Here is a 16,412-nt window from a genome sequence, read left to right as displayed (position 1 = left end):
GTTAGCTTCATAAAATGAGTTAGGTAGTGTTCCATTTTCTTCAATGTTTTGAAAGAGTTTGAGTAAGATTGGTGTCAGTTCTTTCTGGAAAGTTTGGTAGAATTCCCCTGTGAAGCCATCTGGCCCTGGGCATTTATTTGTGGGAAGATTTTTGATGACTGATTGGATCTCTTTGCTTGTGATGGGTTGGTTGAGGTCTTCTATTTCTTCTCTGGTCAGTCTAGATTGTTCATATGTTTCCAGGAAATTGTCCATTTCCTCTACATTATCCAGTTTGTTGCCATACAGTTGTTCATAATATCCTCTTATAATTTTTTAAATTTCTTCAGGATCTGCAGTTATGTCACCTTTTTCATTCATTATTTTGTTTATATGGGTCTTCTCTCTTTTTGATTTTGTCAGTCTAGCTAGGGGCTTGTCAATCTTGTTGATCTTCTCAAAGAACCAACTTTTGGTGATATTTATCCTCTCTATTGTTTTTTTATTCTCTATGTCATTTATTTCTGCTTTAATCCTTGTTATTTCTTTTCTTCTACTTGGTTTAGGATTGGTTTGCTGTTCATTTTCTAGCTTCTTCAGTTGATCCATTAGTTCTTTGATTTTGGCTCTTTCTTCCTTTTTAATATATGCGTTTAGTGCTATAAATTTCCCCCTCAGCACTGCTTTTGCTGCATCCCATAGGTTTTGGTATGTTGTGTTCTCATTTTCATTCGTCTCTATATATTTAGCAATTTCTCTTGCTATTTCTTCTTTAACCCACTGATTGTTTAGGAGTGTGTTGTTTAACCTCCAGGTATTTGTGAGTTTTCTAAGTCTCTGATGGTTATTGACTTCTAATTGTATTGCATTGTGGTCAGAGAATGTGCTTTGAATAATTTCAATCTTTTTAAATTTATTGAGGCTTGTTTTATGTCCCAGCATATGATCTATTCTGGAGAAAGTTCCGTGAGCACTAGAAAAGTATGTGTATCCTGGTGATTTGGGATGTAATGTCCTGTATATGTCTGTTAAATCTAATTCATTTATCAGATTGTTTAGGTTTTCAATTTCCTTATTGGTCTTCTGTCTGGTTGATGTATCTATAGGAGAGAGTGATGTGTTGAAGTCTCCCACAATTATTGTGGAAACATCAATTGCTTCCTTTAGTTTTGCCAGTGTTTCTTTCATGTATTTTGTGGCACCTTGGTTGGGTGCATAGACATTTACGATTGTTATTTCTTCTTGCTGAATTGCCCCTTTTATTAGTACGTAGTGGCCTTCTTTGTCTCTCAAAACATCCCTGCATTTGAAGTCTGTTTTATCTGAGATTAATATTGCTACACCTGCTTTCTTTTGGCTGTAGCTTGCATGAAATATTTTTTTCCATCCTTTCACTTTCAGTTTCTTTGTGTCCCTGTGTCTAAGATGAGTCTCTTGTATGCAACATATTGATGGTTCATTTTTTTTGATCCATTCTGCGAATCTATATCTTTTAATTGGGGAGTTTAATCCATTTACATTCAACGTTATAACCGTGAAGGCATTTCTTGAATCAGCCATCTTATCCTTTGGTTTATGTTTGTCATATTTTTCCCCTCTCTCTATTAATATCCTTTATTGTACCCATACCGAATCTCTTTAGTACTGAACCTTTCTCCAAGTCTCTCTGTCCTTTCTTTGTTTCTCTGTCTGTAGGGCTCCCTTTAGTATCTCCAGTAGGGCAGGTCTCTTGTTAGCAAATTCTCTCAGCATTTGTTTGTCTGTGAAAAATTTAAGCTCTCCCTCAAATTTGAAGGAGAGCTTTGCTGGATAAGGTATTCTTGGCTGGAAATTTTTCTCACTCAGAATTTTAAATATATCGTGCCACTGCCTTATTGCCTCCATGGTGGCTGCTGAGTAGTCACTACTTAGTCTTATGCTGTTTCCTTTGTATGTGGTCAATTGCTTTTCTCTTGCTGCTTTCAGAACTTGCTCCTTCTCTTCTGTGTTTGACAGTGTGATCAGTATATGTCTCGGAGTGGGTTTATTTGGATTTATTCTGTTTGGGGTTCGCTGAGCATTTATGATTTGTGTATTTATGTTGTTTAGAAGATTTGGGAAGTTTTCCCCAACAATTTCTTTGAATACTCTTCCTAGACCTTTACCCTTTTCTTCCCCTTCTGGGACACCAATGAGTCTTATATTTGGACGTTTCATATTATCTATCATATCCCTGAGGTCCATTTCGATTTTTTCAATTTTTTTCCCCATTCTTTCTTTTATGCTTTCATTTTCCATTCTGTCATCTTTGAGGTCACTGATTCATTGTTCAACTTCCTCTAGTCTTGTACTATGAGTGTCCAGAATCTTTTTAATTTGGTCAACAGTTTCTTTAATTTCCATAAGATCATCCATTTTTTTATTTAGTCTTGCAATGTCTTCTTTATGCTCTTCTAGGTCTTCTTGATTTCCTTTGTCTCCCGTACTATGGTCTCATTGTTCATCTTTAGTTCTTTGAGTAGCTGCTCTAGGTGCTGTGTCTCTTCTGATCTTTTGATTTGGGTGCTTGGGCTTGGGTTATCCATATCGTCTGGTTTTTTCATATGCTTTATAATTTTCTGTTGTTTTTGGCCTCATGGCATTTGCTGAACTTGATAGGGTTCTTTTAGGATTTGTAGACCAATTGAAGTCCTTATCTCTAATTTATCAGATCTACAGCTTCGTGGAGTGCACTTTCTCTAACTAACCAGCAGGTGGCGTCCACGAGCCACCTGTTCTCCACAAGCCAGTTCTCCCCTGCTTAGCCTTTTTGGTGAGTGGGGTAGTGAGTCTTGTGGGGTCCAATTGGTGTACCAAGCTTGCATGTGTAGTTGGTGTTGCCTGCCCTGTATATGGGGCGTGTTTCTGGGCAGTCAGGGAGTGGGGGGTGGCTCTAACAATCAAATCTCCCTGGTGATCCTAGAGTTTTAAAGCTGCTGCAATAGTCTAATCCTTCAGTTCAGTCCTGCCACAGTTTGTCTCTGCCACTGACCCACAAGTCCTTGGTATTGGCGTATGGCTCCTGAGACTTGCAAGTGGGCCCCTCTTCCAGGCCGTGCACCCCGGGTCCTCTGTTGAGGGATGACTGTGCTATGTCACAGGTGAGTGCCGTCCCCCCAGGGCAGTTCTGGGCTGCTGGGCTGTGTAGGGAGGCTCCCAGTCTGTTGAAATGATGGCTGAATGGGGCTTTGTTAATTCACACTGCTCTACCTTCCCAGCTCTGGGACAATCAGCTGAGGTTGCAGGGAAGGCTAATGTCCACGCCCAGTTTTGTGGTGTGTGCCTGTTATCTGAAGCACTTCCGTCACACTGGGTTGTCTGGGGCAGTTCTGGGCTATGGGGCTGGCGATGGGCAGGAGTGTTTCCTGTCCACTAGGATGATGGCTGTGAGCGGACACCCCCCTTTTCTTGGGAAGTTGTGTTGTTTAGTGAATTTTCTCAGCCACTGGATTATTGCGTTTTGTCTCAGATCTCTCCTAGTTCTGCTCTTGACTTGACCTGCCCAAATTGCAAGTCTCTGAAGCTTTCTGTATTGGGCTTCTTAGAGTAATTGTTTTAGCAAAAGAAAAAAGGGTTAAAAAAAAAAAAAGGGGCCCTCCTCAGAGATCTAATGGGTTATTGAAACGCTAAGAGACAAAGCAACCAGGGCCATTAAGGAAAGGTTCACAGGGCAGAGAGATCAGCTTTTCTTTGGGATTTGCATATGCGCCTCAGGGCCTGAGCTCTGCCCTTCCCCTTTCTATGTTCACCAGAACTCCAAAAATCCTCTGCTTTTATTTTGGAGTTTTTCGTGTTGTTTTTTTTCTATGCCTGTCTCCTCAGATTCTCTGGTGTCTGGGCTGGCTGCTCTCAGATTCTCTGGTGTCTGGTCTCCGTCTATCTATGGTTGGAGTTTGGGTCAGCAGAATGAGTTTCCGATAAGGGCTGCCACTGCAGTTCTCCCTTCTCCTTCCCGGAGCTGACAGCCCCTCCTCCCACGGGACTGAGCCTGGCAGGGAGGGGCACGGGTCCCCTGGCCGCAAAAACTTACAGATTTCGCTGATCTCAGCAGTTCCACGTTTTCATGAGTGTTGTATGAAGTATGCCCAAATTCAGATTGCTCTGTGGTGTCCAGTCCACGCAGTTCCTGGCTTTCTACCTACTTTCCTGGAGGAGTAACTAAAACATACAGCTCACCAGTCTGCCATCTTGCCCCGCCTCACAAATAGTCTTTTGAGTCTCAGGTTTCCTTTTTACACATCTTTTCCTTTGTTCTTTCTCCTCATATATCCTTACCCACCCCCAAAGTCCTTTTGAAGCATGTTATGTTAGTTTCTCAACTTTTAGTTTTATTCTGAAAGTATTAGTACTTAGCATTAAAAAATACAATCTTGTCATGGGTTCTCTTTAATACTATAATTTTTCAACTCATGTTTGTACATAATTTTTTTTTTTACTTGAAGTCACATGATTTAGAAGCCTGAAAACACAGAAATATTTGTTTCATTTTTATTCTATTAGGAACAAAATGTTAATTTTATACTATGGTTCATTTTTCCAATTCATAATAGGAAATGTTCAGTTCTGCTATGTCTATAAATCATTTACAACTTTGTGTTAGGGTTCCTTAAGCATGTCTCTATCATGCTAGCTTTTATTTAGTGAATTTATGTAGTACTTGAAGATCACAAAAAACTCTCACTATTGGTTTGTTTCTAAAGTAATAAACTTCTAATTCAAATAGGTCTTTAGCTTTCAAAACTCTGTGGTTATGTTTGAGTTATAAAAAATTATCTGTGTAATTCTTATCTTGATCTACTTAGTTATGTTAAATTTTTATTTATTATACAGTATCCCTTTAGTTAATATTCATGTGTGGAGATCATCTTTTACAATCTACATATTTTTACTTTTCTAGCCCTGTATCAAATCAGTCACTTTTATCAGAATCTGTAGCATCTTCCCAAGTGGACAGTACATCTGTGGACAAAGCAGTACCTGAAACAGAAGATCTGCAAGGTTTGTATATGAACTAACATGTATTATGTTGTTTATTCAACATTTCAGTTGTATAGACCAGGCACTAAATACTAGGCACATGAATAAAAATTTGCCTAAAATACATATTTTTATATTTATTTTCTTTATGAACAGATATTTTATGCCCCCAAGTATTTGTAATGTTGAGAGCCATTTTTTACTATATAATTACATCATCAGTATCAAATAGATGTAAACGTTTGTTTAGTTTGAGAAACATAATTAAATGAACAGGTAGTATTGTTATACCATCTTCTTTTATAATTTTGATCAGTTTAATCTAAAGACTATCTCCTCTCCAAGCAAACTGGGACTACTGGTTCAAGGAGGATCTGTTTCTCCTGTTTATTGACTCAGAGCCTGTAACTTGGCTGGTGGTGACCCTGCCACTTTGCTCAGCTCTGACTAACAGAGCAACAGTCCCATCAGGTTACTTACAGTCGCAGCATGGTGCCTCACATTCTTGCCCTTACTCTTTATTGCCCCATTGTGTGAATCAAAGTGATCTAGGAAGATCTGAAAATTTATGGAATCTTTCTTAGCAATCAGAGACAGTGCAGAGGAGGCAATTTAGGAGGTTGTTAATGAAGGTTAATCAGTTATATTCTACCACTGGGTGGAAACAATGTGTTAATAGAAGAGAAATTCTCTGCAAGGACAAGCCCAAGGATGAGCAGTTCGTCATTCTGCCTAGGGCATGATTTAAAGAGAGAAGATGCCCTGACAGTGAAACCTTCCATTGTGTATGGTGTTCACATTGTGGCAACAGATACATCTAACTGTCTTAGCTTAAGTTTGCTTAATTTTAAATATAGATAAGCTAGCTAACTCCCCTGGCTCTGATCTCATGTCCAACAAATGCCTGACATGATTTGCCTATTTGTGTAGCCTTTGCTATAGTAAAAGAATGTGCTGTCTGGCCAAGGTAAATATTCTAGGCCACCTAGCATATTATTATAAATTCATAAATAAGTGAATAATTTTTAGTTAAGTAGTAAAGCTTAAGGAAAGGCAGAGATAAAAGACATATTTAAAGCAGAAAAGAAAAAAATTCCCAAGTTATCCATTGGAGATGGGAAATGTGGAGACAAGGATGGTGCCGGAGCTTTCAACTTTATGACAAGAGGCAGTGGTGTGGTTGCATTAAACAGGGAGCTGAAAGAAGTGATATGGTTAGGCAAAATTTTAGATATAGTGAGTTGAAAGTGAGAAGGTGAAAGGCTCAGTTGGAAGTTACAAGTAGATAGTAGGCATTTAAATGTATGAACAGGATTATGCCTGAGATTTAGAAGTTCTTGACATAGGTTAAAAAATGAGAAGAAGAAGAAGAGTAAGCAGGAGAATGTGTCAGCAGAGGAGCAGAGGTAGAAGCCATCTAGATCCCAGTTACTTTTAGAATGTAGGTGCAAAGGGAGAATTTCAGGAAGCAGGGGTTGTTTGTTAGTGTTGAAGGATTAAGTTAGGAAGAATGAAAACAGGCTGCTAGTCATGATCTTTCTTCTTCCAGTAGAACAATTTTTAGAATGTTGGCAGTAAAGAAAATGTTGTCTGAAGCTTAACAAGTTGGCCAAAGAATGAAGATTGTAGATAGGTGAACTATTGTAACACAAAATGATTTTATACCATTCTTGATATATTGAGGACACTATAGTCCTCTCCATCTAGCCCTGAGTACATTAATGCTAAATTGGTTACGACGCATATTAGGGGAAAATGTAGAGGATTTTTTTAAAGTTATATACTCCTTTTTCCATGTATTAATTTGAACAACTTTTAGGTTAAACTAGTATTATCTTTTAAGTACTTTAAAAATCTTAGCATTCGTAATTTCAGTGTAGCAGAATCTTTGAAAAATTGGGTATCAGTTTCATATGAGTTTGAGAGGATTAGTTTTCAACATGTAAATCTCTTAACAGACTCAGTTTTTTATAATGTTTTAGCTTATACTGTTGAATTAAGAATGCCTTCTTCACTTACACAAACATTCATGTATATATACTTCATACACTCACATAGACATGCATGCACTTATGACTTTCCTATTGGAGAGGAACAAATGCAGAGAATTCTTTTTTCACCTATTTAATAGATGGATGAAAAGAGGCAGAGTAAAAGTCTCTTGGTTCAAGTCATATGGTCATTTAAAATGGAACTGAAATCTAGTCACCTTCCTCTAGGCCAGTATTCTTCCCCACCAGACAATTGTGATGCTTATTGGACTGGGAGGTGGATATGTGTGGTCAAGTTAGCCAGGTATCTTTTCTTTTTTTATCACTCCATGTGTGCATCTCTCAAAGGAAATTTGTTTAGATAGGAAGACCATCCCAGATGAGGGGGATATACAAGTAGTGTAGTTGAGTGCCTAAGCCAGAATTTACTCACATTTTTTAATTGGCATTTTTCCAGATAGTGTCCTTGATTTTATCTCTGCAGGTATTCTGTTTATAATTAGTATGTGCTTCCAGATGAGTGGTATTGCTTTTCCTTTGGCCTCGTGGCTCTGAAGAATTTTTCCCATGATTAACAGAATTTAGCATATTGTAACATGTTTCTCATTTAATTATACTTTTTAATTTTAGAAAATAATAGTATTTCATTTAAGCAGTGTCACTGAGGTATACATGTCAAATTAACAGTTCATAAAAGCTAGCTTAAAAAAATACTTCTAAGTGTTTTGGTGTACTTTAAAATACCACACTTGATTTCCTGCCTTATAGAACAATATGCTTAACTTTGATTAACCTCCCAGTCCCTCTGATCTTGGGTCATGGCAAAGGAGTATGAAATTTGGGTTCAGAAGATTAGCTTTCATATCTTGATACCCTTCTCTGAGACTTATTTTCATTACTTTTAAAGGAGACTAATAACCATGTATACCTTATAGGGTAATAGAAATCAGTGAAATAATGAAGGGGAGATGAGCCTTATTACCTGCAAAGTATATTTTTATTTTGTATAGTGTCAGTGATTTAGGAGTTACAGGAGGCCTTGAATAAGAATTTTGAAGTTTTTCCAATGGTAGAATGAAATAAGTGTACTGAAATGGTGAGCTCTTTTTCATTGAAGCAGTCTAGAAAAACAGTTATCATTAGAGATCATGTAGAGGGGATTGTGCCCTGAATGGCAGGGTGAACTTAGAATTCTCAAGCTCTTTCCAACTCTGAGGGTTCCTGACTTTGTTCAGAGTTGAATTGTTGAATCAATAGTTCAGAACATTCAGGAGAGTGGACTCTTTGGACTAATTTAGGGAAGCTGTATAGATTAAAAATCTAGACTTTCTTCTGATTTTGAAGAATGGGTAAATCTGAAGAATGGATGAGAATAGCCAAAACAGTTTTGAAAAAGAGGAAAAAAGTTAGAAAACTCATATTTCCTGATTTCAAAATTTAGTACAGGCTGCAGTAATCAATACCATATGGGACTGACATAGGATAGGCATAAACATCAATGAAATGGAATTGAAAGTCTGGAATATACTCTTATGTTGATTTTCAGCTGATTTTCACCAAGGCTGCCAAGACCATTCAATGGGGAAATAATAGTCTTAAATAAATGATGCTGGGACAACCTCACATCCCTGTGTAAAAGAATGAAGTTGGACCCTCACCTCACACTATATATATATGCAAATATTAACTCAGTAGATTGAAGACCTAAATGTAAGAGCTAAAACTGTAGAACTCTCAGAAGAAAATAGGTGTAAATCTTCATTACTGTGGATTAGGCATTGTTTATTTGATAAGGCACCTGAAGCACGAACAATTGGAAAAGAAAGATAAATTGAACTACAGCAAAATTTAAAAACTTAATCTTGCTTCAAAGGACACTATCAAGAAAGTAAAAAAACAACCTGTTTGCAAATCATATATATTTGATAAGAGATTTGTATCCAGAATATGTAAAGAATTCTTACATTTCAACAAAAAGACAACCAAATTTAAAAGTAGGCAAAGTATTTCAAAGGCTGTTTCTCCATAAAGATATACAAATGGCCAATGAGCACATAAAAAGATGCTTGACATCATTAGTTGTTAGGGAAATACAAATCAAAAACACAATGAGATACCACTTCACATCTACCCGAATGGCTAATATGGAGAAACTGGAAACCTCGTATGTTGCTGATGGGAATGTAAAACAGTGCAGCTGCTTTGGAAAACAATCTGGGTGTTCCTCAAAAAGTTATACAGAGTTACCATATAACTCAGCAATTCCACCTCTAATTCTCAAGAGAATTGAAAACGTGTCCATGTAAAAACTTGTATATGAATGTTCCAAGCTGCATTATACATTTTAAATAACCAAAAAAAAGAACCCAAATATCTGTCAACTGATGAATGAATAAACAAATTGTGATATATCCATTCATTGGAATTTTATTCAGTCATAAAGAAGAATGAAATGTAGATAGATAAATGGTATAATATGAATGAACCTTGAAAATATTGTATGATTTTTATATGAACTGTACAGAATAGACCAATCCATACAGACAGAAAGTAGATTAATGGCTGCAGACAGGAAGATTAATGGCTGCTGAGAGAAATCAGAAGTGATTGCTAGTGGGTATAGGATTTTGTTTGGGGATAAAAAAAATGTTCTGGAATTAGATAGATGAGATGGTTACACAGCCATGTGAACATAAGAAAAAAACACTGAATTGAACACTTCAGGGGAAAATTTTATGGTACGTGATTTACATCTCAAAAAAATATAGTGAAGAGGAGGAAAAATTGTGAGAGCAAAAGCATTTGGGTGGGAAAAAGGAAATTTGGAAAATTTCAGGCTGGTATATGCTAGGAATAAAGCTGTAAAGGTTGTTTGGAACCAGTTAATGGATAATCAGTAAGGTATTTGGATCTAATTACTGTGGACAGAAGAGAGCCATTTTGAAGGTTTTCTTTCTAAGATGACGCCAATTTGTGTTAGGAAATTTCAGCATAGCAGGTTTTTGCCCTCTCGATAGCTCTATCTAGAAGAAATTATTTCTTCTATAGATCTGCCCTGTGCTCTGTCCTTATAGTGGCACAGGCCTCACGTAGCAAGTCCAAAATGAAATATTTAGTGCATAATTTACTTGCTAATTATACTGTAAATGTAACGTACACATTGGGTTTTGAAGACTTAGTACCCCCAAAGAATACAGTATTTCACTAATTTTTATATTGATTGGATTTTGAATTAATATTTGGATATGTTGGATTAAAAATATATTATTAAAATTTCACCTGTTAATTTTTAAATGTGGCTGTGAGAAAACACACATATTATAGATGCCTATTTTTCTCTTGAATATTTAAAAATTTCTCATTTCACAAAGAAGTTTTGACAAGGAGTGACTTAGAGATCATTTGGTTCAACTTCTTTTGCATATAAGAAAATGTGCTCCAGAGAGGGAAAATGAATTTTGCCCAATGAGTCCTTGTAAAAGTAGACATTTGTTCATTAGGTATCTTTTGAGCACCTGCACTGTGACAGCGTTAGGTGTACAGAAATGTGCAGATATAGTCCCTGACCTCAGAATGCTTAGTCTAACTCAGGAATGTTGGAGACATGCCATAACTCTTCAAAGGAAGGGATATATGTTATATTACATAGATATTACGTCTACTGCCATGACCAAGCAGATACATTAAGCTAATGCTTGGTGTTTCCCTGTTAATGTCGTCTTATATTCAATTTTATTTTTTCCCATGTGTGTGAATTTGTCCCCAAACAGGTAGTGCTAAATAGTTGTATGTACTTACTGTTTATATTTGTGCACTTTTTCTTTTTTTTTTTTTTTTTTTACAGGACCCAGAGCAGAGGGCCTTGTTCCTTTTGAATGTGATCCTCCATGTGGGTAGTTAAACTAATTTTACCTGCCCGGTGCTTTTTGAAGTTTCTTAACAGTAGTGGCCAGTAGGCTTTGTCTAAAAATTAAGTTAGCAAGTGCTGTATGGTTTATATCACAGCTTTTATGCCATCCCATAGGCCTCCCAAATAAACCTTTAGGACCAGTGGATGCAGCAGAGGCAGTCATCTATTCTTAAATCATCAACAAGCAAGTGATCTCTCTTTCCAATGCTCATTTCAGAATATGAAAAATTACCTGGTTCCTATAAGATATGGTCCTTTGATGTTTAGTCCACTGTATGGCCCTTTGTAAAGACTAAATTATTTCCTTTTACATAATTAGAATTTGACAAGGCATATTTTGGTTTGAAATTTCACATATAATTATACTAAGGAAACAGGGTGATTTCTGGGAATCTTAAACTTGTGTACTGCATTATGTCATCTGGCCCACGAATTCATTTGGTAAATGCTTTCAGTCCAAGATATCAATCACTAGTTTCAGATAAACTGATGTTTCCTGAGTCTCATGGGGATACAGTTGATATTTATTGATCCCAGATTTGAGCTCTAATTTATAAGTGTTCCTATAAGTAGTACTGTCTTCCTTCTGGCTTCGGCACGTCTGGGTAGAGTAACCATGCTGTGTAGAGTTCTACAGTAGTGCATATTTACTTGTTAGTTCATGGTGTTTTGCCCTTGATCATATTTTTTTTAAAATAGGAGATCATGTGTTAACACAGGCAGGTTAGAATACGTTACAGTAAATGTTTGAGCATCTCCTACATGTAGTTCACCATGCTAGGTATTGGAGATTCAAACAGAGACTAAGATACCATCCCTCTCCTCAATGAGATTTCAGTGTAGTTGGGGAAAGAGGGCATATAAATGAAATAGGTAAGTAACTTAATAACTCTATGCAACACATTTTTATTGAGTGTCTGCTGTGTGGTAGCAGACACTAGGGTTAGGCACTGGTAACAGAGGTAAAAAGGATAGGTTCCTGTCCTCAAAAGAATTCACAGTTAAGTCTAACAGGCACATAGGGTTTCCCAGTCCATTGGTGTGGAGAAAAGTATGAAGTAAAAGATACAGCTTAAGAAAGACAAATTGAAGTTAGCTAGGTAAAGAGAGGGATGAGAGGATATGGAAGTAGTATTCATATAGCAAAGACAACTTTACAAAAGCCCAGAGGTGAGGGAGAGTTTGATGTGTTCAGGGAAAGTGCTGAAGCATGGAGTGTTGAGGAATGGTCAGAAACAAGAATGAGGAAAATCATGAAAGCCCTGGGCTTTATCATGGGGGTAGTGGGGAGCCATCAAAGAAAATTAAACAGTGGAGGAGACATTAGTCACTTAAGGTGTAGGTGATTGGGTGCAATGTATGAAGCATGAATTGAAGAGGGGGCACATGTGAAGTGGCAGTATGTGGTAGAGACTATTAAGGATAATCATAGTGAAAAACTGCAGAGTACTGAGACAGGGAAGGTTTCCTGGAGGAAAGGATACTGGAGCTAGGCCTTTAAGAAGAGGAGGACCTAGACTGAATGAGAGAGAAAAAGTCTGTCCTTTTGACTAGGTTGTGAAAGGTACATGGCATATTCCTAATAATAGGTGGTCCGGCAGTAGATTCTTGAAGTACTAATTGGTGATGAAATTGGAGAGGTTAAACACTTAAACCATGGCAAGTCACTGACTGTTTTGGAACATGATGTGATGTCTACAAGGTCATGCTATAGACTCTGATTCTTATAACAGTGTTCAGGGTGGCCAGGGTGGTTCATTATATGAAGTGGAACACTAATTAAGAGTTTAGGGGCATTAATTTGACTTTAATCTTGATATAGCTGGCCTTGGTTTCAATAGTTAAATGATTCAATTTATCTTATCCTTAATATTTTGAAGCTTTTATGTGAATATTCTGAGCATTTTATACATACATAGTATTCCACAGAATCTTGGTTTCACCTTTTTTTCCTCCTTGTTTTCTGAGACATCTATATAGTTCTCTTCCCAGACAATATTTAGAAATTTGCATGTGGCCACTTTCTTGCATATCCATGCTGAGAATCCCCAAGTGGTATTTGTGTGTGTGTACCTTTTATTGGTCAAACTACATCATTATTAGAAAAATTAGCACAGTTAAATCAAAAGATGTTAACCTATTACCCACCTTCTGGAGTCACTGTTAACATATCAATATATATTCTTTTAGATTATTTTCTGCATATATGTATGCATACATACCTAACTAAACTCGTAACAAAAAGTGGGTCATATTACAATTTAATGTGAATTTCTTTCCATGTTAATAAATAAATTTCTAATTATCTTCTGACTAGCTGATTGGTATGGGTAAGTAGGGTGAGGGAAACAACCACTCAGATCTCAAAATCTTACTGAATAAATTTTACCACCTTCATATTTTTGTCAGCTTCAGTATCAGATACGGCACATCAGCCATCAGAAGAGCAAAGCAAGTCTCTTGAAAAACCAAAACAAAAGAAGAATCGCTGTTTCATGTGCAGGAAGAAAGTGGGACTTACTGGTAAGGACTCAAATCAGATGGTTTAAAATTAGATTATATTTACAAGTACTCCATGGCTTACTATGACTAAACAAAGTTTCTATTCCCATGAAAGTTAATACTGGAAATGTTTCAGCTTCTAGATTTTCTTAAAAGAAATAAAAATAGCAATAAAAATAGCTCTAATTATATGCCTAGAAGTGACATGAAATAACTGAAATGAAGTTTTTAAAAGAAAAGCTGAGTTTGAGAATATTTGTTAGATACTGTGCCAGATGCTGTGAGTACACATAGGTGGCCAGAAATTGGATATGAGAGATATTTTTGAAGTATTTGGCAGGCTCTAAAGTACTTACTACCTGTAAAATGGGGCTGATCATAAGGTGGTCACGAGGGTTCAGTGAGGTGATAAACGTAAAGTGATTGGCTATTGCCATATAATAAGTATACATGTTGGCTATTTAACATAGCCGTCAGGTGGTATTGTTATTAAGAGAGGGGGGAAATGTTGGAAAGTGTTTAGCAAACTGCATTAAGTGTAAATAGATTGCTTTGGGAATTGAGGGAAGGGCATAATTAAATACATAAAAGGAAGGGGAGTGGAGGCCCATCAAGTAAAGTATCATGAAGGCCGAATGTTTCAGCTGAGGTCTTGAACAATGAGTAGGACTTACGGAAAATAGGGACATTTCAGGCAGAAAGAATAGTATGAATGAAAGCTCAGAGAAAGGAAAAAATAAGGCTTGTTCAGAAACTGCAAATGGGTAATTTAGCAATATCATAGATTATGTGAAGAATTACAGAATTCTTTGCTGTAAGTCAGCAATAGATAAAGTCAGTGAGTATATTGTGATTAATCGGTAAAAAGCAGTTGCAGGTGTAAATGGCTACAATTTACGGAGTGTTTACTGTGTGCCTAGGTATTGTGCTGAATGCATAACAAAAATTTGACTTACGGGCCAAGAAGAGTAAAGATTTTGAGCAAAACTTTTGCTTTAGGAAAATTACTCTGCCTCGGGTGAGTTGGAAATAAACAGGAAAGGGAATTAGAGTCTAGTTATGAAAGGTGAAGAAACTTGAGCTCAGAGATGTGATTATGACTTGCTTTAAACCTGTGTTTGTGGATATGAGCAAGAAGTGGAGCTGTCAGCAAGTGAGTATCATGAGGCTGTTTAACTTATTTGGAATGATTCTTTAGATTGCTGCCCTGAATACATGATGCTATTTAACATTAATTATGCTGAAGAACTTAATACTAGACTTCCATCTAACTCATGTATGTATACTAATCTGTTTTCAGGGTTTGAATGCCGGTGTGGAAATGTTTACTGTGGTGTACATCGTTACTCAGATGTACACAATTGCTCTTACAATTACAAAGCTGATGCTGCTGAGAAAATCAGAAAAGAAAATCCAGTAGTTGTTGGCGAAAAGATCCAGAAGATTTGAACTCCTGCTGGAATACAAAATCCTTTGACCATCTGCAAACTAAAAATTGACTTGAGCTTTTTTTTCCTAGTCATTGGGAATGTAGAGCAATGTATCTTGCATAGACCTTTTAATCATGCATGTCATCAAAAGAATAGATTTTTGTTTTTGTTTTGAAAATGACTCTGAACATTTATTTCCATTGCAGTTTCTGTGGCTGAAAAGACTTAAGTAAACTTTACAAGTATTATCCTTTTAAGATCATTTTAATTTTAGTTGAGTGCAGAGGGCTTTTTATAACAAACATGGAGAAATTTTGGAGGGCTGTGATTTTTCCAGTATTAAACATGCATGCGTTAATCTTACTGTTTATTTTCTCAATGTGTATGTATATATAGCTTTTCTCTGCAGCACGATATCTCTTTTGATAATGCCCCTTAGGGCACAACTAGTTATGAGTAACTGAATGTATCTTAATCATTATGGCTGCTTCTGTTTTTTTTCATTAACAAAGGTTATACATATGTTAGCATATAGTTTCTTTGCACCCACTATTTATGTCTGAATCATTTGTCACAGAGTGTGTGCTGATGAGATTCTAAGTTTGTATGGTTTAAAAATTTTTGAGCGAGGGAAGGAAAAGCTGTATGCATTTCATTGCTGACTGCAGATTTCTTTCAGATTATGTTCATCGGTCTGTGTGTATACAATTTGAAGAATGATCTGAAGTAATTGTGCTGTATTTATGTTTATCCACAAGTCTTTGATTAAATAAAAGGAAACCAGAGCACTCCCTTGTATTATATTTTCTATGTTATTCTTTCTGGTGGTTGGTTTTGATCATGGTCTTTTAGTTTCCTGCTCTCATAATTTTTTTAAAAGTACTACGACTGTGTCACATATATTTATGACTAATTTTATGATGATAAATTACAATCTTATATTTCTGTGAATTGAAAACAGCATTTCTTCAAAGCCATGACCTTTCTGTCACTTAAATGTCATCTTTTCTAGCACTAGTCTGATTCCCAGTTCTATCTTCTAATATTATTAGAGAAAGTGAAAGAGCATAATTCAGACAGAACTGTTGGAGAACTGTTGGGTAGAAAGACCCATTTTGCTTTGTGGTTTTCAAATTTGTCTGGCAACTAACCCCTTTTAAACATGAAATATTTTGTAAAACAAATGAAAGCGTATTTTACAGTATAGATTGGTAGGTTTCAATTTGTTCATTATTATATGTTGTATCTTATGTAAAGATGGTTTACTATTAAAATTTATAAATGTAATATACCACATTAACAGATTAAGATAAGAAAACATGACCTACTCAGTAGAGTCAGATGAAGTATTTACTAGAATTCAATACCCTATTAATGATTTAAAACAAACCAACAAAAAACTCTTGGTAAGTTAGGACTGGATGAAAATTTAAGTTGATAGTTCTAGGTAAAAACAAAGCAAAACAAAAAAACTTCTTCCAGAAAGAGGATCCACTGACTTTTAAAATCAGAAACAAAGTGTGACTGCACATTATCCCTACTTACATTCAAATTTGTGTTGAACATCCTAGCCAGTAGACTGTTAAGACAGAAAAGCATAAGTAG

The 16,412-nt window shown here is 36.3% G+C and overlaps 1 protein-coding gene and 1 long non-coding RNA gene across 11 annotated transcripts in view; one reads left to right on the top strand and one right to left on the bottom strand.

Moving 5' to 3' along the window:
* Nucleotides 1-15,598, top strand: part of ZFAND6 (zinc finger AN1-type containing 6) — a 100,595-nt gene extending 84,997 nt beyond the window's left edge. For 9 of the 10 annotated variants that reach the window (XM_037833243.1, XM_037833250.1, XM_037833249.1 and 6 more), the window contains 4 exons: nt 4,895-4,995; nt 10,810-10,854; nt 13,285-13,398; nt 14,678-15,598. In XM_037833243.1, coding sequence (XP_037689171.1) covers nt 4,895-4,995; nt 10,810-10,854; nt 13,285-13,398; nt 14,678-14,826 — 409 coding nt within the window. In that variant the 3' untranslated portion in view covers nt 14,827-15,598. The remainder of the gene's footprint in view (nt 1-4,894; nt 4,996-10,809; nt 10,855-13,284; nt 13,399-14,677) is intronic. The other variant, XM_037833253.1, reaches the window with a different exon arrangement.
* LOC119531702 overlaps nt 1-16,412 on the bottom strand; it is a 65,953-nt gene that overhangs the window by 17,321 nt on the left and 32,220 nt on the right. The window lies entirely within an intron of this gene.

Source organism: Choloepus didactylus, chromosome 4 (assembly GCF_015220235.1).
Source record: "Choloepus didactylus isolate mChoDid1 chromosome 4, mChoDid1.pri, whole genome shotgun sequence".
Lineage (NCBI taxonomy): Eukaryota > Metazoa > Chordata > Mammalia > Pilosa > Megalonychidae > Choloepus > Choloepus didactylus.
This window is presented reverse-complemented; position numbering and strand designations above follow the sequence as displayed.